The following is a 19,129-nucleotide window of genomic DNA, read 5'->3' as shown; positions in this document are numbered from 1 at the left end:
GGCTCAGGGAAGCCAAAAGATTGGACACCCCTGCTTTAAAGTCTCTTATCTTGATATAAATCTGTCATATTAATGCTTATTTATTTAAAAATATATTTGCCTTTCTAGTAGAAGGAAACACAGTTCATATAGAAGTAAAAGAAAACCCTGAAGAGGAAGAAGAGGAGGAAGAAGAGGAGGAAGAGGAAGATGAAGAAAGTGAAGAAGAGGAGGAGGAGGAGGGAGAAAGTGAAGGCAGTGAAGGTGATGAGGAAGATGAAAAGGTGTCAGATGAGAAGGATTCAGGGAAGACATTAGATAAAAAACCGAGTAAAGAAATGAGCTCAGATTCTGAATATGACTCTGATGATGATCGGTCTAAAGAAGAAAGGGCTTATGACAAAGCAAAACGGAGGATTGAGGTATTTATTTTACCCTTTCTCTTTACTTTCTTTCTTCCCACTCCTCTGTGATTATTAAAACTGTATAACTAAAGGCTTTGAACAGCACTTTATATATCCTCAAGAATAGAATACTTTTCAGTTTTTGTAATGTTGAAATATTATTGGCCTTCGATACTGGTCTTACCCAAGGACCCCCCTCTCTTACCTGAGATAGAATGGTGTGACTACTTTATTTTTTTCTTGTTTTCTCCAAATTTTAATGTGCTCTTGGAGTGATAGTTTGAAAGTATGCACAGGTATTCTGAGCATGTGCCCTCTGCTTATAAACATCAGTTATAAGCAGTTATAAGCATCAGTTTGCCTCACATATTTAGGTTAGTCACCCTGAGGCATCTGATTACTTCAGTTGTTTAAATCTGGTGGGTTGATGAGGCTTCTGTTTAGTAAAGTCCAATGCCTGATAGGCTTTCTGTATTTTTCCTACTTAATGCCGTAGATTTCAGTGGGCTTCAAGAGAAAGTTTTCTTTAGTTCTGTCAGCTTAATGTAAATAATACATTAAAAACTAGTTTGCTTGAGGGTATTATACTATTTTAAAGCTAAAAACTATTTTAGGTTTCCTTTTTGTGTATTACTAATTTTTCAGTTTTTTGTTTTAATACCTATATATCGACATTTGCCTTTTCTCCTGTAAAGTCTAAGTATGGATAAATTGTCTAAATTTTTAAAGGACTAAGAGGGTTTGTTATTCTGAATTAGGGTTTCTCAGCCCTGGCACTATTAAAATTTGGGGGCCAGATAATTCTTTGTTGTTGGGGACAGGGACTGTTCTCTTCCTTGTATGATATCGAACAACATCTTGGCCTTGACCTGCAGATGCCTGTAGCATTCTTCCCCAACTGGCACCTCAGTTACGACTGTCTTTTCCCATAGCACCTGCTCCCACCAGCTCCCTTGCCATATACTCATGTTCGAGAGAGTGATGGAATATCTGTACTGTGCTTGCTGATTTACAAACAAAATAAGTATAAAGCAGAAGAGCTTCTAAATTATCCTACTCCCTAGATTAGTTAATGGTAGTGTGTATGAGCTTCATGTTTTTAAAAATAAAGGCCCTAGCCCCCAGTATAGTCATATGGAGGGTTAGGGCTTCAAGGTAGGAATTTTGGGGAAATGTTCAGTCCATAACAAACTTCATGGATCCATAAACTTTGCTACATATTATGATGTTCTGAAATTCAGTCCATTCCTGGGTCAGAATCTCCATTGTGGAATGGGATTTGTATTCTTGTGCTGTCATTGCTTCAGTATACTTAGAATTTCTGAGTCAGTTTGTAACTCATTGCCCTCTAAAAATTTTAATACTTCACTAAGTGTGGGAGAGAGAGGCAGTTGTCCGCCATGTCAAATAAAGTCATAATGTTTGAATTTGAGTTGTATGTACTGTGAGGTTGTTGGGTACTACTCTTTGCTAGTGAATAAGTCCTACTTTGTACTCATCCCTGGCATCTCACTTTTGGTATTTTAAAGAGTTTTTCAGTTTCAGTTTCTACCAAAAAATCTAATGTCTAGTACTAGAAATGCAAGTAAAGAGTTCTTACAGAAATGGTTTTTAGATGAAAAATAGTTTTGTAAATGACATTACTTCATAGTTTTTGCTTCAAGTGTTTAATTTGAATGCCAACTTTATTTGAAAGGTCATTTCAAAGAAAAACTATTGCTGGCATGTGTTTTTGGTCCTCAGAAAGCTGAAGCATTTAGGTCAGTGCGACAAGAAGCACACTGTGGTTCGAGGAAAAGCTTTCTCGCCCTTGCTGGTGTTCATGGGAGTGGTAGAACCTCGGAAAGTCAGGACATGTTATACTTATTTAAGCTGAAGCTTAAATAAACAGTCTCCTCCTTGAGAAGTTTTATAGCATTCATATATTGGATAAAAGTGTGTAATACATTGCCTTTAAAAATCTTTAAAATTCTTAGGTTGCAGTGAATTTTTGAAAATGTGCACGCTCACCTGTTTTTATGTAAATCCTCACACAAATTCAGGGTTGCTCTATATAGTCAGTATTATGGGAAGATTGATTCGTTTCGTAGTCATTCTATTCCATTAAAGTAACTATGTACAAAAGTATTCAAAAATTTTGAAATGACACTTTACAATATTCCTATTCATATTCAGCAGTGCTACTGTGAAATCTAAACAGGTTTTTCCTTGTCCAAAGGTGCTGTGGTGGGAATTAGATTGTAATGTTCACATTATAAATTGCAATTATGTGTAGTCAAATCAACAGAGAACTTGGATGCAGGCTGTGGCATTCTTTTGCCAAGGCAAAATAGAAAATAAGGATAGTGAGGATTTGATATATTTAATTTTTGATTTTTTTTTCTTTCCTAGAAACGGCGACTTGAACATAGTAAAAATGTAAATACCGAAAAGCTAAGAGCCCCTATTATCTGCGTACTTGGGCATGTGGACACAGGGAAGACAAAAATTCTAGATAAAGTAAGAAACTATTATATGTATTGATAGAATTTTGAAAGTAAGTGAATGGTACCTTATAAAAAAAAAACTTTTGAGACTAATAGGATATATAGGCAATTCTGCTTACAATAAATAAGTTGCTAATCTCTTATTATTTTTGCTGCTATCTTTTCCATGTCGAAATACCAATCTGAACTTGCTGTCTTCTCATAGCTCCGTCACACACATGTACAAGACGGTGAAGCAGGTGGTATCACACAACAAATTGGGGCCACCAATGTTCCTCTTGAAGCTATTAATGAACAGACTAAGATGATTAAAAATGTAAGTACATTGTATTTCATATATTTTAATCTCTTACAAAGATTAAGATATGAACTATTTCAAACATAGAAAAAGGACGGAGACTAGTATAACAGCTCCATATAGTCACCATTCGGAATTAATATGTATTATTTTGTCTATTTTGCTTTAGATCATTCTTTTTAAAGAATAAAACACTACATATTATAGGAGCTCTCACATTCCATTTCCTTCCCTCCCTTTCCCAGAGGCAGCCACTATTCCAGTTAGTCATTCGCCTCCATGCTTTAACACTGATAACATTTATCCCCATAATTTAAAGTTTTGTTTCGTTCTCTACTGTTTTTCCCTTCTAATCTAATCCATTTCTTTTCTTTTTGTCCCATATTTTTCTACTTGTTTGGAGGTATTCAGTTTATGTATGTTAGATGTAACACAGTAAGATAAATGTAAAGCTTAAAGAATCAGTATAATGCACACCACCCTTTAAGTGTCACCTTTGTTGGGCAGTAGAACCTTGCAGGCTACTTCAGAAGCCCTCCAGGTGTAGCTTTCCAATCAAAGTTGTCCAGCCACAACTTCTTAAGATAATCTCTACCTTTTAATATGTTAGGAGTTGCAAAATGTTGATACTTGAACTCCATCAGCCATTATTGGATTACTTCTATAGAGAAATGTTGCCTAATCTACTATTTGGTTATTCAGTGATGGGTTATTTAGGAAAGGTAGAATTAATACCTGATCCTTTACCTTCTTTTAACCAGCTTTTAAAATAAAAAGTGACCAATATGATTTTTCTTTTTTTCTATTTTTTTTGCCCCTCATAGAGACAGGATCTCCCTATGTTGCCCAGGCTGGTCTTGAACTCCTGTGCTCAAGCGATCCTCCCACCTCAGCCTCCCAAAGTGCTGGGATTACAGATGTGAGCCACTGTGCCCAGCCTGATTTTGTTTTGTATTGTTATGAACTAATGGATTTAAACATATTTACTGTGCATTAGTCCATTTCAGTTATTATTGTGCTGAGATAGTCCCATCTTTGCCCAGTGGTTGGCTCCTGAATCTTTCTCATACAATTCTGGTTGTCCTAGTTTTGGTTGCATTCATGCTGTCTGGTATAGCAGGATATTCCAGGCTCATGTAATACAGAAACTACCCAGACTGAGAACTGGGCCTTGAAACAATTCCTCAGTTTCATTATCACAGAGCAGGTGAAAGTGGTAGCTTTGGAACTGAGAAGCAATAAGTTGAAAAACAGAGCATATGTTATTACACGCTAATGTCTCCTTTTTTTCCTTATTTAGTCTTGGTTCTGCATGTAAAAAGAGTCTATGAGTTTTGTCTCTCCAGTTTTTGTTTTGTTTCTTTGCAATTGGGTTTTATGAAGCTTGTCTTCTAGTCAATTCCTAAGGAAGGGATTAGAAGAATTAACATTCCTTGAATTTTTAAATATTGAAGAGTTATTTTGTGGCCTTTATACTGGAAAGTCAGTTGGCCACATATAAAATCCTTGGTTGACATTTTCATTCTTTAAGTATCCTGTGTCCAATTTCTTCTCGCATAAAGTATTGCTGTTAAGTTTGATCATAAGCTGATTTTCATCTTTTTACAAGGCATATGGTCATTTTACATCTTGGTGTTGGTTCTGAGTTTTCCAGTTATGTGGTGTTCTATTATAATATATAGTATTGAATTTTTATTTTAGAACAGTTTTTTTGAATTATAACTTTTCAAATTTATAATTTATTTTCTTCCTATTTTAAATAATATTTCTATGTTTTAGTCACTAGAGAAGAGGGTTCATAACACCTTATTCCATCAGTTGCCAGAACTTGAGCTCTCATTGTTATTTTAGAACATCAGGAACAAGGTTATTATTAGGCCTGTATTAAAGTTCTTGGGATAACCTTTATATGACAATTGTAATTACTTATTGTTAGTATATAAGACACTGAAGTGAAAATAATTGTGGTGCTCAGTGAACATTGATTTACGACCACCAGAATGCAGATCTGAAATGTTTTACATTGCATTATTTTTATGTAGATCAGGATACCAAATTTTGAAAGATCATTTGGAGATTAGCAAAAAGAAAATGTAGATAAGCATAATACAAAAAAGGTATGTGTGTGTGTGTGTGTGTGTGTGTGTGAGAGAGAGAAATTAGTTGGTCAGTGTTACTTTTTAGACTAAAAGGGAATGTCCAAATGAGATCAGTTGTAATGTTATTTCCATTCATTTATGTGCTTTTGTCCAGAAAGTCAAGCATTTATGACATTATTTGAATACAATAGGGTATGCATTTACTCTTTAACATTTTTGATCAGTGTGGTAAATTTACTTTAAAACATACTTTTGGGATATATTTGGAGTCAGAATTGCTTTAAAATTGGACCAGGTAACTTTTCCCAATGCTGAGAACCACCTCTTGCATGTCAGATTTCTATGGATTATTTCAGATGACTGCCCTGTGATTTGTATCACCACTTACTTAATAATCTGCTCAAACTTGGACTACAGTCATAGTTTTAAGACCCTAAGAAAGGAGATATTTTCTCATTTAATTTTTTTTTTTTGGTTAAAATTTCTTTGGATTTTAGTGAAAATACTGACAATTGTACTTTGCTGGTTAACTCACTGTTTTTAAAGTCACTCATTTGGAAAAGGGACTAGTGATACTTCCAGAGTTTTATGGCAAAAGGATTGTTTTGTAAAGAAGCTTTCATGTCTGACTTCCTTAAGCTTTGCACTTTTCCCCACTGTTTCTAGTTTGATAGAGAGAATGTACGGATTCCAGGAATGCTAATTATTGATACTCCTGGGCATGAATCTTTCAGGTAAGACCAATTTGAGTCTTCTCTCATCAAGCAAACTACTTGAAACCATTAAGTCTAAAAGTTCAGTGGAGTCATTAACCTTTGAGTAGTAATTTGATCTCTATAACTACCAATCCTCCTTTATACTTCATTGATTTAGTAGTGTTTTCTTTGAATACTTGTTTTTTGTAGAGGGAAGTCTTTACTGCTTGAAAGGAGCAGAAAACGTGCTAATACATGCCAGGCCTGTCTCCCGTAAAACCCGTTACAAGTGGAATATTGTGCTGTTGTCTCTTGCCCATGTTGTTTAACACAGAAAACTTGATCAGCAAAATTATCAGAAATATTAGTTGTTCTAAAACTAGCTCATTCCACTTGAGGTCGATTCAAGTGACTGTTATATGAGCATTTGGCAATTTAAGGGCTAATAGTACTTGAACAATTTAATACATATACTCTGTTTTGTTTGGGTTTTACAAAGAAGTTTAAAAGTTTTAAGAAAAGTATTTCAAGATTTTCTATTTATAGATCTTTTCCTTCTTTTCAACAGTAATCTGAGAAATAGAGGAAGCTCTCTTTGTGACATTGCCATTTTAGTTGTTGATATTATGCATGGCTTGGAGCCCCAAACAATTGAGTCTATCAACCTTCTCAAATCTAAAAAATGTCCCTTCATTGTTGCACTCAATAAGGTACGTGCGCCTTCTGAAAAATTAACCTAGGAAAACACGTTTCTTAATTTTTTGTGATTTAAAAAAGTGGTATAATTAACATACAAGCATGGCTTATTTCATTGTGCTTCACTATATTGTGTTTCACAGATATTGTATATGTGTGTAGTTTTTTTTTGTTGTTTTTTTTTTGTTTGTTTTTTGAGACACAGTCTTGCTCTGTCACCCAGGCTGGAGTGCAGTGGCACGATCTTGGCTCACTGCAACCTCTGCCTCCTGGGTTCAGGCAATTCTCCTGCCTCAGCCTCCCAAGTAGCTGGGACTACAGGCGCTCGCCACCATGCCCGGCTAATTTTTGTATTTTTAGTAGAGACGGGGTTTCACCATATTGGCCAGGCTGGTCTCGAACTCCTGACCTTGTGATCCACCTGCCTCGGCCTCCCAAAGTGCTGGGATTACAGGCGCGAGCCACCTCGCCCAGCCTTTTAAATAAAATTTGTAAGTTTATAGCAGCCTTGCATCAAGCAAGTGTATTAAGTCTATTGGTGCCATTTTCCCAACAGCATGTGTTCACTTCTTGTCACATTTGTTAATTTGCAATATTTCAAACTTTTTCATTATTACATCTGTTACAGTTATCTGGGATAAATGATCTTTGTTATTATAATTGATTTGGGGTGCCACAAACCACACCCCTATAAGATGGCACACTTAGTCAATACATGTTGTATGTGTTCTGACTGCTCCAGCAACCAGCTGTTCCCTTGTCTCTTTCTCTCTCCTTGGGCCCATTTCCTGAGACAGTATTGAAATTAGGCCAATTAATAACATTACAATGACCTGTAAGTGTTCAAGTGAAAGGAGTCGTCGCATGTATAATATCAGTCCAGCCACAACACTCCCTTAAGCCAAAGCCTAATCTAAAGCAAGGCCCTCTCTTCAGTTCTAAAGCTGAGGAAGGTGAGGAAGCTGTGGAAGAAAAGTTTGAAACTAGTAGAGGCTGGTTCATGAGGTTTAAGGAAAGAAGCTGTTTCTGTAACCTAAAAGTACAAGGTGAAGCAGCAAGTGCTGATACAGAAGCTGCAGCAAGTTATCCAGAAGCTCTAGCTGAGATGATTGATGAAGGTGGCTACACTAAACAACAGATTTTCAATGTAGGCAAAAAAGCCTTCAATTGGCAAAACATTCCATCTTGGACTTTCAGAGCTAGAGAGGAGAAGTCACTGCCTGGCTTCAAAGCTTCGAAGGGCAGGCTGACTCTCTAGTTAGGGTCTAATGTGGTTGGTGACTTTAAGCTGAAGCCAATGCTCATTGACAATTCTGAAAATCCTAGGGCCCTTAATAATTATGCCAGATCCATTCTACTGTGCTTTATAAATGGAAATATAAAACCTGGATGATAGCACGTCTGTTTATAGCATGGTTTACTGAATATTTTAAGCCCATTGTTGAGACCAACTCCTCAGAGAAAAAGATTGCTTTCAATGTATTACTGCTTGTTAACAGTGCACCTGATTACCCAAGCTCTGATGGAGACACACAAGGAGATTAATGTTTTCGTGCCTGCTAATATAGCATTCATTCTGCAGCCCATGGATCAAGGAGTGTCTTCAACTTTCAAGTATTGTTACTTAAGAAATACATTTTGTATGGCTATAGCTGCCATAGATTGAGATTCCTCTGATGGATTTGGGTAAAGGTTGAAAACCTTTTGGAAAGGATTCATCCTTCTAGATGTTATGAAGAGTTCTGTTCATGATCCATAAAAGTACAAAATATAAACATTGATAGGAGTTTGGAAGAAGTTGATTTCAACTCTCATTTATGACTTTGAGGAGTTCAAGATTTCAGTAGAGGAAGTCACTGCGGATGTGGTAGAAAAATAGCAAGAGAACTGGAATTAAGTGGAACCAGAAGATGTAACTGAATTGCTGCAATCTTAAGATAAAACTTGAACAGATGAGAAGCTGCTGCTTATAGGTGGGCAAAGAAAGTGGTTTCTTGAGGTGGAGGTCTACTTCTGGTGAGGATATTGTGAACAGTGTTGAAATGACAAAAAAGGATTTAGGATAGTCAACCTAATTGATAAAGCAGTGTCTGGGTTTGAGAGGATTGACTACAGTTTTGAAAAAAGCTCTATTATGGGTAAAATGCTGTAAGCAGCATTGCATGCTACAGATGGATTTTTTTTTTTTTTTTTTTTTTGAGACAGAGTTTCACTCTTGTTGCCCAGGCTGGAGTGCAGTGGCGCAATCTCAGCTCACTGCAACCTCCGCCTCCCGGGTTCAAGCGATTCTCCTGCCTCAGCCTCCCAAGTAACTGGGATTACAGGCATCTGCCACCACGCCCGGCTAATTTTTTATTTTTAGTAGAGATGGGGTTTCTCCATGTTGGTCAGGCTGGTCTTGAACTCCAGACTTCAGGTGATCTGCCCGCCTCGGCCTGCCAAAGTGCTGGGATTACAGGTGTGAGCCGCTGCGCCCAGCCAATAAATCTTTCATGAAAGGAAGAATCAGTTAATTGATGGGACAGATTTCTTTGCTGTCTCTTTTAAGAAATTGCTACAGCCACCCCAGCCTTTATCAACCACCATCCTGATCAGTCAGTAGCTATCAACATCGAGCCAAGACCCTCTACCAGCAAAAAGAATTTGACTTGTTGAAGAATTAGGAGTTCGTTAGCATTTTTAGCAGTATTTTAAATTAAGGTGTATACATTGCTTTTTTAAAAAAGATATACTGCTATCACACACTTAATAGACTACAATATAGTATAGTATAAGCATGTGTATAAGAAAATGCACCCCATGCTAAGTGTTTATTTTAATTTGACAAATTTCCAACCACTGTCATTCCAAGAAAGTTCTCTTACATTACTTTGCAGTCATTCTCCTGCCCTCCCTAAACCCAGGCTAGTATTGATCTTTCTGTGTCATACGGACTAGTTTTGCCTGTTTTATGATTTCATATAAATGAAATCATATAGTATGTCATTTTTTAAGTTTGGCATTTTTTGTTACGTTATTACGCTTTATTCATGTTGTCATTATATGTATAAAAGGTTTTTCCTTTTTATTGCTGAATAGTAGTCCACTCTCCGAATAATGCTGCACTTCATCCATTTATCTGTTGAGAATTCCTGTTTCTGCATATCTTTGTGAATAGTCGCCCTACCTTCAGCATTCTAGTAGGTGTGTAGTTGAGGGCTAAATTATTGTGGTCTAGTTTGTTTCCACAGTGACTAATGGCTTTATGCAGCTTTACACGTACTTATGCTTAGAGAGAGATGGCAATATCTGTTTCTTTGAAAAGTATGTTCAAAATCCTTTGTTCTTTATTAGATTGTTGTTTTACTGTTGAGTTTTAAGAGTTCTTTATACTTCTGGTTCTATGTATATAACTCCTTTTTTTGGGCCGGGCACGGTGGCTCACGCCTGTAATCCCAGCACTTTGGGAGGCCGAGGCAGGTGGATCACGAGGTCAGAAGATCGAGACAATCCTGGCTAACACAGTGAAACCCCGTCTCTACTAAAAATACAAAAAATTAGCCGGGCATGGTGGCGGGCGCCTGTAGTCCCAGCTACTCAGGAAGCTGAGGCAGGAGAATGGTGTGAACCCAGGAGGCGGAGCTTGCAGTGAGCCGAGATTGCACCACCGCACTCCAGCCTGGATGACAGAGCAAGACTCCGTCTCAAAAAAAATAAAAATAAAAAAATAACTCCTGGCCGGGCGAGGTGGCTCACGCCTGTAATCCCAGCACTTTGGGAGGCCGAGGCGGGCGGATCGCGAGGTCAGGAGATCGAAACCATCCTGGTGAACACGGTGAAACCCCATCTCTACTGAAAATACAAAAAAATTAGCCAGGTGTGGTGGCGGTGCCTGTAGTCCCAGCTTCTAGGGAGGCTGAGGCAGGAGAATGGCGTCAACCCAGGAGGCAGAGCTTGCAGTGAGCAGAGATCGCGCCACTGCACTCCAGGCTGGGCGACAGAGTGAGACTCCGTCTCCAAAAAAAACAAAAAACAAAAAACTCCTTTTTCACTTGTATGTACTGCTGATATATTCTTATGGTCTGGGACTTGGTTTTTCATTTTCTTTGTTTTGTTTTTTTGTGTGTATGTATGTGTGTGTGTGTTTTTTCTTTTGGTGACTGTCTCTCGCTGTAGCCCAGGCTGGAGTGCAGTATGGCACACTCTTGGTTCACTACAATGTCCGCCTCCCAGACTCAAGCGATTGTTGTGCCTGAACCACCAGTAGCTGGGATTACAGGCATGCACCACCGCACGCGGTTAGGGCTTCTTTTCTTTTCTTTTCTTTTTTTTTCTTTGTATGTGTATGTGTGTGTGTATGTGTGTATATGTGTGTTTTAGTAAAGATGGAGTTTTGCCATGTTGGCCAGGCTGATCTCAAACTCCTGGCCTCAAGTGATCCACCACTTTGGCCAACCAAAGTGCTGGGATTACAGGCATGAGACACTGTGCCCAGCCTCCTTTTCTTAATAGTGTGTTTTGAAGAGAAGAAATTTCTGATTTTGGTGAAATGCAATTAATTTTTATATTTTATTTATTTTTGGGACAGGGCCTTGCTCTGTCGCCCAGGCTGGAGTACAGTGGCATTATGTCAGCTCACTGCACCTGTGCCTCCTGGGTTTAAGTGATTCTTGTTCCTCAGCCTCCCAAGTAGCTGGAATTACAGGTGCACGCCACCACACCCAACCAATTTGTATTTTTAGTAGAGACAGGGTTTCACCATGTTGGCCAGGCTGGTCTTGAGCTCCTGACATCAAGTGATCCGCCCACCTTGGCCTCCCAAAGTCCTGGGATTTCAGGCATGAGCCATCATGCCTGGCCCCCATTAATTTTTTTTATGATTTGTGTTTTATGTAAGTAATTTTTCCTATCCCAAGTTCATTACATTTTTCTCGGGTGTTTCCAGATGTTTAATAGTTTAAGCTTTTACATTGAGATTGATGATCTTTTTTTATATAGTGTGAGGTCAGGGTTTACTTTTTTTCCATAGAAATATTTTGTTATTTAAAGACTCTTTGCTGAAAAGATTATTTTTTCCCCCGTGGAATTAGTTTGGAATCTTTGTCAATAGTTAGTTGACCATATATGTCTGTTCCTAGAATCTGTCTTTTGTTCCAGTGTTCTGTGTACATTCTCATGCCACTACTACCCTGTCTCATTATAGCTTCATAGTAAAGTTGTGAAAACTGGTAGTGGTAAATCCTTCAACTTAGTTTTTCTTTATATTGTTTTGGCTATTTTAGTCCTTGGATTTCAATATAAAGTTTTCAAAAAAAGCCTTTTAGGATTTTGATTGGGATTGCTTTTCAATCTGTAGATAAATTTTGAGAGAATTGGTTCTTTTAGCAATATTGCATCTTCTGATCAGTGAACCTGGTATCTCTGTACATTTACTTAGTCCTTCTTTACCATTTTTAAAAATTATTTTTTATTTATTTTTTTAAATAGAGACAAGATCTCACTGTGTTACCCAGGCTGGTCCTGAACTCCTGGGCTCAAGCAGTCTGCCTGCGTCAGCCTCCCAAAGTATTAAGATTTAAGACAGCCACCATGCCTGGCCAGGCCTTCTTTACTTTCTCTTGGCAATATTTTGTAGTTTTATTGTCCACACGTTGAACATATTTTTCTGAATTTATCCCTAGGTATTTCATGGTTTAATGCTGTTGTAAATAGCGTGAACATTTTTTTGATTTCCAGCTGTTTATGACATTTACATTCAGTTTGTATCTTGTGACCTTGTTAAATTCACTGATTAGGCCTAGTATCTTGTTTTGTAAATAATGTGGGTTTTTCTATGTATGTGATTATGTTATCTGCTTATAAATGCAGTTTTTCCCCCTTATCTACATGCTTTCTACTTCTTTTTCTTCTTTATTGTACTAACTAGACCTTCTAAATAATATTGAATAGAAGGAATGACAGTAGACGTCATCCTTTCGTTATTCCTGATATTAGGGGAAAGTGCTCAGTCTTTCACTCTTACGTATGATGTCAGCTGTAGGTTTTTTGTGTTTTTTGTCAATGCCCTTTATTAAGTTTGAGGAAGTTTCCTTCTGTTCTAGGTTGTTTAGAGTGCTTTATGTTTTTATTTCTTTAATCATGAATGGTTGTTGATATTGTCAAATTCTTTTCCTGCATATTTAGAGATGTTCACGTGGATTTTCTCCTTCGTTCTGTTAACAACATAATTACTGTTGAATTTTTAAAATGTTAAACCAACTTTATTAAAATAAACCCTGGTTGGTTGTCATTTGTTATCCTTTTGATATATTGCTAGATTTGATTTGTAATGTTTCATTGTTGTTTTTGTGTCTGTGTTCATGAGTGATATGCATATGTAGTTTTCTTGTAATGCCTTTTATCTGGTTTTCATATCAGAGTAATGTTGGCCTCGTAAGATGAGTTGAGAAGTATTTCCTCCTCTGTTTTCTGAAAGAATGTGCAGGAATTGAATTATCTCAAAGAATTAGCTTTTGGTTTTATTGATATTCTTTTCTGATATAAGCATTTAAAGGTATTAATTTCTAAGTACTAGTTAGACATGGTTTTATTATTTAGCTTTATAAGCTTCAGGCTTTTCCTTTAAAGGTGTTGAACATGTTTATAAATACTCTAAGGACCTCATATTCTAATTTTAACATCTGTCATTTCCTACTGATTTGTCTCCTTAGTAGCATTCAGAGTCATCTGCTTCTTTATTTGATCACCCTAAACTCAGTCCCCAGATTATGCTTTTGGTTGGGTGGTTGTTTGGCTAGTCAGTATTTTTCATTTCTTCTATGCTCATTTATCTCTCTTGTTGAAAAGTGAGGGAAAATAGATTCTGTCATTAACAAAACAGGTTTAATCCTAATTTGAGCAATAAAACAATTAAAATAGGCTGTTCCCTAAGACAGAAAATATATATACATTTTTAAGTTTTTGGTATATAATTTTATAGTGATGGTACTTGCTGGGATTGATTGTTCCTGTTACAAAAACTGTTTTGGAATTTCAACAATATACATTAATAGTCTTAGGATAATTCTAGGATATTATCTTTTGCAAACAAATGGCAGCCACTTAGGAACTCATGGAGGTTGACAGGGCAGCATGGCACTGCAGCAGTTTCTAATTTAAGAGCAGGTGCCGATAAGCAGTCTGAAAGGAGCTTTTGGTACAATAAAGTGTATGAGTAAGTCAGTCACACTGTTCTGTATAGATGAGACATACATGAGGAATTTTCTGGAGCTATTAATGCAATTCTTGAATGTTCTGAATTTTTTAGAGCTCTTTCTCATGAAAAAACTTTTTCAGATTGATAGGTTATATGATTGGAAAAAGAGTCCCGACTCTGATGTGGCTGCTACTTTAAAGAAGCAGAAAAAGAATACAAAAGATGAATTTGAGGAGCGAGCAAAGGCTATTATTGTAGAATTTGCACAGCAGGTAAGAAGGCTTCCTTCTTTCCGAAGAGCCTATCTCAGAATAGTTATTATGTTATCTTTATAATGAAGTCAGTGTTTTCGTTAATACTGGTTCTTTTCCTCTGTTGACAGCAATTACTTTTTTAAAATTCTTCTTCCTTTTTCTCCTTTTTCTTTGCAGTCTGAATACTTTAATTTAGAAAACTGAGTTGACTTAGAACTACTTTGCTGTAATACAGTTAATGCTTATAGAATATACATGATCATTTTTAGTTTTTATGAGGAGTTTCAAAATGACGAGCCATTTGCTCATTCGCCTTCTAGTTAGTCACACCTATTCCAGATACGTTTTCTTTACAGCCTGGCGTTTTGGATGATTTTTGCTCCTAGGGTTTGAATGCTGCTTTGTTTTATGAGAATAAAGATCCCCGCACTTTTGTGTCTTTGGTACCTACCTCTGCACATACTGGTGATGGCATGGGAAGTCTGATCTACCTTCTTGTTGAGTTAACTCAGACCATGTTGAGCAAGAGACTTGCGCACTGTGAAGAGCTGAGGGCACAGGTGATGGAGGTAATGATCAATTTTTCAGTTTATTGTCTTTTTTTTTTTTAAATGGCAAGTTCCTTGAGTGGAGGATATTGACTACTTTCAGATTTAATGAACATGGTGCATTGTATGTACGTCTTTCTCTTTGTAATAACGTCTTGTAGGTTAAAGCTCTCCCAGGGATGGGCACCACGATAGATGTCATCTTGATCAATGGGCGTTTGAAGGAAGGAGATACAATCATTGTTCCTGGAGTGGAAGGGCCCATTGTAACTCAGATCCGAGGCCTCCTGTTACCTCCTCCTATGAAGGAATTACGAGTGAAGGTACGCTGAGGTGGTAAGCGTTGACACAGGGGGACTTGTAAAGTTCTGCTGAGATTGTTTCCTCACCTTTAAAGCTGTTTGACTTAATACAGAACACATAACATCCCTCGCTCTCCCTTTTATCTTAGATGTCATCGTACTGGAAGGCCTGTCTGTCAAGAGTAGAGATGCGTGAAAGTACCGGCTTACCAGACTAGGCCTTTCCCAGATACTAAACTACATTGTTTTGGTTCTACACTGCCAACTACAGTTGACTCTTGAACAACATGAGGGCTAGGGGTACTGACTCCCTGGCCAGTTGAAAATCCACATATATTTTTTGACTCCCCAAAAACTTAACTCCTAGTATCCTACCATTGACCAGAAGCCTCACCGATCACATAAACAGTCGGTTAACACGTTTTGTATGTTTTATATATTACATACTGCATTCTTACAATAAAACAAGCTAGAGAAAAGAAAACGTGATTAAGCAAATCATAAGGAAGAGAAAACAGATTTACTATTTGTTAAGTGGAAGTGGATCATCATAATGGTCCTCATTCTTATCCTCATGTTGAGTAAGCTGACAGGGAGGAAGGAGAGGGGTTGGTCTTGTCTTTGGTGGCAGAGGTGGAAGAAAATCTGGGTGTAAGTGGACACACGCAGTTGTTCAAGGGTCAACTGTAGTTTTTTATTAACATTTTTAATTGTGAAATAAAATAATTGCTCCTGAAAAGTACACAAAACATAGCAGAAAAGTTTAACACATTTTTGGGAAGCAACCAGATGGAGAATGAGAATGCTGCTGGTACCCAGAGGCTTCCTGTGTGCTTCTTCCTGATCAACCCTCCCCACCTTCCCCTCCTACCCCCAGACCTTTCATAGAGTTAACCATGGTTGCATTTTATGATAGTAACAGATATCCTTGCTTTGCTTTGTTTTTGTGTCTGAGAGTACTTCCCTTAGACGTGTCTATAGACTTTATGTAGAAATGGAGTTATTCTAAGTGTGTACTTTTATAGCTGGCTTTTTTTTTTTTTTTTTTTTTGGGAGATAGGCTCTCACTCTGTCGCTCAGGCTGGAGTGCAGTGGTGCAGTCACAGCTCACTGCAGCCTCAACCTCCCTGGGGTTCAGGCGATCCTCCCACCTCAGCCTCCTGAATAGCTGGGACTACAGGTGCACACCACCACACCTGGCTAATTTGTTTACAGATGGGACTTTGCCATGTTGCCCAAGCTGGTCTTGAACTCCTGGGCTCAAGCAATCCACCCACTTTCATCTCCCCAAAGTGCTGGGATTATAGGCATGAGCCACCATGCCTGGCCTATATCTGGCTTCATTTAGTGAAAAAAATGTATATAATTTTAAGATTTCTTTTCCATTGTGTGACTGTATCACAACATATCTATCTGTTCTGTTGATGGGAAATGTAGGTGATCTCCAGTTTTATTTTATTTTTTATTTTTTTTTTGAGACGGAGTCTCACTCTGTCATCCGGGCTGGGATTACAGGTGCATGCCACCATGTCCGGCTAATTTCTGTATTTTCAGTAGAGATGGGGTTTCACCATGTTGGCTAGGCTAGTCTCGAACTCCTGACTTCAGCCTCCCTAAGTGCTGGGATTACAGGTGTGAGCCACCGCACCCAGCCCAGTTTTTTATTTTTGTTCTTACTAACGATGCTGCTGCTGTGAACTTTTGTGTATATCTCTTGATGTGTTTGTGCCAGTTTCCCAGGTTATGTATAGCTAGGAGTGAAGGCCACACTTGTCTACAGTGGGTGTAACAAATTATATTCTCAACCGCAGTATTAGTTTCATTGTTTTACATCTTCATCAGTTCTTGGATGTCAGATTTAAAATTTTTTTGCCATTCTGGTGTGTAGCTCATTGCTGTTTCAGTGTGCATTTGCCTAATTGTTAACCTGGTTGGTCATTTAACAATGTTTATTAGCCATTTATTTCCTCCTTCGTGAGATGTACGTTTTTCTTCTGCATTATCTTTCTTACAGATGTATATGCGCTTATATATTCAGGATACTGGTTTGTTAGTTGGTGTGTTTTGCAGTATCTTCTACTCTTGTGACTTTTTTTTTTCCTGTGGTATTTTGAGAAATGGAAATATTTCATTTTAATGTTAAATTTATCAATCTTTTATTTTGTGGTTATTGCTTTTCGTGCCTAGTTTAAGAAACCTCTAAGATCATGATGAGATTCTATCACCTCCTACTGCTAACCACTTTTAAAGTACATTTGGTAACAAATGTTTTTCTCTCTATAGAACCAGTATGAAAAGCATAAAGAAGTAGAAGCAGCTCAGGGGGTAAAGATTCTTGGAAAAGACCTGGAGAAGACATTGGCTGGTTTACCCCTCCTCGTGGCTTATAAAGAAGATGAAATCCCTGTTCTTAAAGTAAGTTCATTTAAAATTTTTTTTCCTCAAAAGTTCTGGCACGTGTCAGCATTGCACATGCTAGGGATGGTGACCACAACTGGCTTTGTCTTTGTGAAGCCCGCCGTCTCTTGGCCTCTTAGCAAACTTGACGCTTTTGAATTACTTCAGTTTGTACAGTCATAGGAATTGGTATGATTTTTATGTGTACTAGAATTATAAAAATAATGCATTTTATTCAAATAAAAAAATGAGTCAAAAGCTACAAGTTGGCTGGGCATGGTGATGCACGCCTGTAATCCCAGCTACTTGGGAGGCTGAGGCAGGAGAATCACTTGAACCTGGGAGGCAGAGGCTGCATTGAGCCGAGATCGTGCCACTGCACTCCAACCTGGGCGACAGCAAGACCCTGTCTCAAAAAAAAAGCTAGAAGTTGTATATTCTTTTTTGGCCCATGTCCATTGTAGTTTCATAAAAGTGGACTTTGAGCCATAGTTTGTTCACTTGCCAAAGAGAAAATATAACTGTTCCCAGCACATGGCTCTTGTGTCCTAGGGCCATGTTTATTAGGCAGCATCAAGTCATGCTGTTGGGAATAAACTATCTCAGGGCCAGTGAGAGAATAGGACAGGCCTGCCTCTTCAGCCAGTCCTGAGTATGGAGTGGACTTATGTCCCTTCAGTGGCATTGATAAACTTGTTTTACTTATTTCTGGTTAAAATCTCTTCTTCCATTTCTAGACGAGCAGTGATGGAGGAAGGAGCTGCTGAGATCAGGAGATCATGGTATTTCCTAGTTAACACAGTCAAGCTGAGCTTTTGGGCTATCGTAACACATTACAGTTATGTGGTGCTTTTTTAACTTTAAAAAAATTTTTCTTCTCTACTGTTTAATTCTGCCCACCCATCTATTATATTTGCCAAGTGGAGCAGAGATTAAACATATTTCAAAATTAGCAAACTAAAGACAGGTGAAGCGAGATACAGTCAGGGTGTGGCCCCCAAATCTCCTCCTCCATTCCAGCACAGGTTCTGTTATGCCCTGCTCTATCTAAGCCTTAGTTTCATATTTGCAGATAAGTACTTGACCAAAGAGAGAAACACAATTTAATTCTAGACTGCTGAGGATAGAGGTGTGTTGACAACCTTATCAAATCTGATTTCTTTACAAGGATGAATTGATCCATGAGTTAAAGCAGACACTAAATGCTATCAAATTAGAAGAAAAAGGAGTCTATGTCCAGGCATCTACACTGGGTTCTTTGGAAGCTCTACTTGAATTTCTGAAAACATCAGAAGTGCCCGTAAGTAATTACACCTAGCTCCACAAGTGAGTGGTGGTTGGTCGTGGTTTTTGGTGCCATTACCATTACCTGATACATAAACATGGAAACTCCCATTTTTTCAGTATGCAGGAATAAACATTGGCCCAGTGCATAAAAAAGATGTTATGAAGGCTTCAGTGATGTTGGAACATGACCCTCAGTAAGTAATTTCTCTTGTTATGAAGGCTTTCGTGTTACTTACCTATCTTAAAACTGGCGTATCTTTAAAAACTGTCCTCTGTGACATACTGTTTTTCATTGAATGGTTTTTGATGTGTTTTAACCTTTTAGGTATGCAGTAATTTTGGCCTTCGATGTGAGAATTGAACGAGATGCACAAGAAATGGCTGATAGTTTAGGAGTTAGAATTTTTAGTGCAGAAATTATTTATCATTTATTTGATGCCTTTACAAAATATAGACAAGACTACAAGAAACAGAAACAAGAAGAATTTAAGTAAGTTACTGTTTTTATTT

The 19,129-nt window shown here is 37.8% G+C and overlaps 1 protein-coding gene across 1 annotated transcript in view; it reads left to right on the top strand.

Moving 5' to 3' along the window:
- Window positions 1-19,129, top strand: part of EIF5B (eukaryotic translation initiation factor 5B) — a 63,051-nt gene that overhangs the window by 39,144 nt on the left and 4,778 nt on the right. Inside the window, exons 10-21 of the mRNA XM_025355080.1 lie at window positions 109-401; window positions 2,775-2,882; window positions 3,075-3,185; window positions 5,933-6,000; window positions 6,530-6,671; window positions 13,972-14,103; window positions 14,472-14,654; window positions 14,795-14,956; window positions 17,219-17,350; window positions 18,501-18,632; window positions 18,737-18,813; window positions 18,945-19,109. Of these exons, the coding sequence (XP_025210865.1) occupies window positions 109-401; window positions 2,775-2,882; window positions 3,075-3,185; window positions 5,933-6,000; window positions 6,530-6,671; window positions 13,972-14,103; window positions 14,472-14,654; window positions 14,795-14,956; window positions 17,219-17,350; window positions 18,501-18,632; window positions 18,737-18,813; window positions 18,945-19,109 (1,705 nt within the window). The remainder of the gene's footprint in view (window positions 1-108; window positions 402-2,774; window positions 2,883-3,074; window positions 3,186-5,932; window positions 6,001-6,529; window positions 6,672-13,971; window positions 14,104-14,471; window positions 14,655-14,794; window positions 14,957-17,218; window positions 17,351-18,500; window positions 18,633-18,736; window positions 18,814-18,944; window positions 19,110-19,129) is intronic.

Source organism: Theropithecus gelada, chromosome 13 (genome assembly GCF_003255815.1).
Source record: "Theropithecus gelada isolate Dixy chromosome 13, Tgel_1.0, whole genome shotgun sequence".
Taxonomy (NCBI): domain Eukaryota; kingdom Metazoa; phylum Chordata; class Mammalia; order Primates; family Cercopithecidae; genus Theropithecus; species Theropithecus gelada.
Note: the sequence above shows the minus strand (reverse complement) of the source record. Positions and strands in the feature narration are given on the sequence as shown.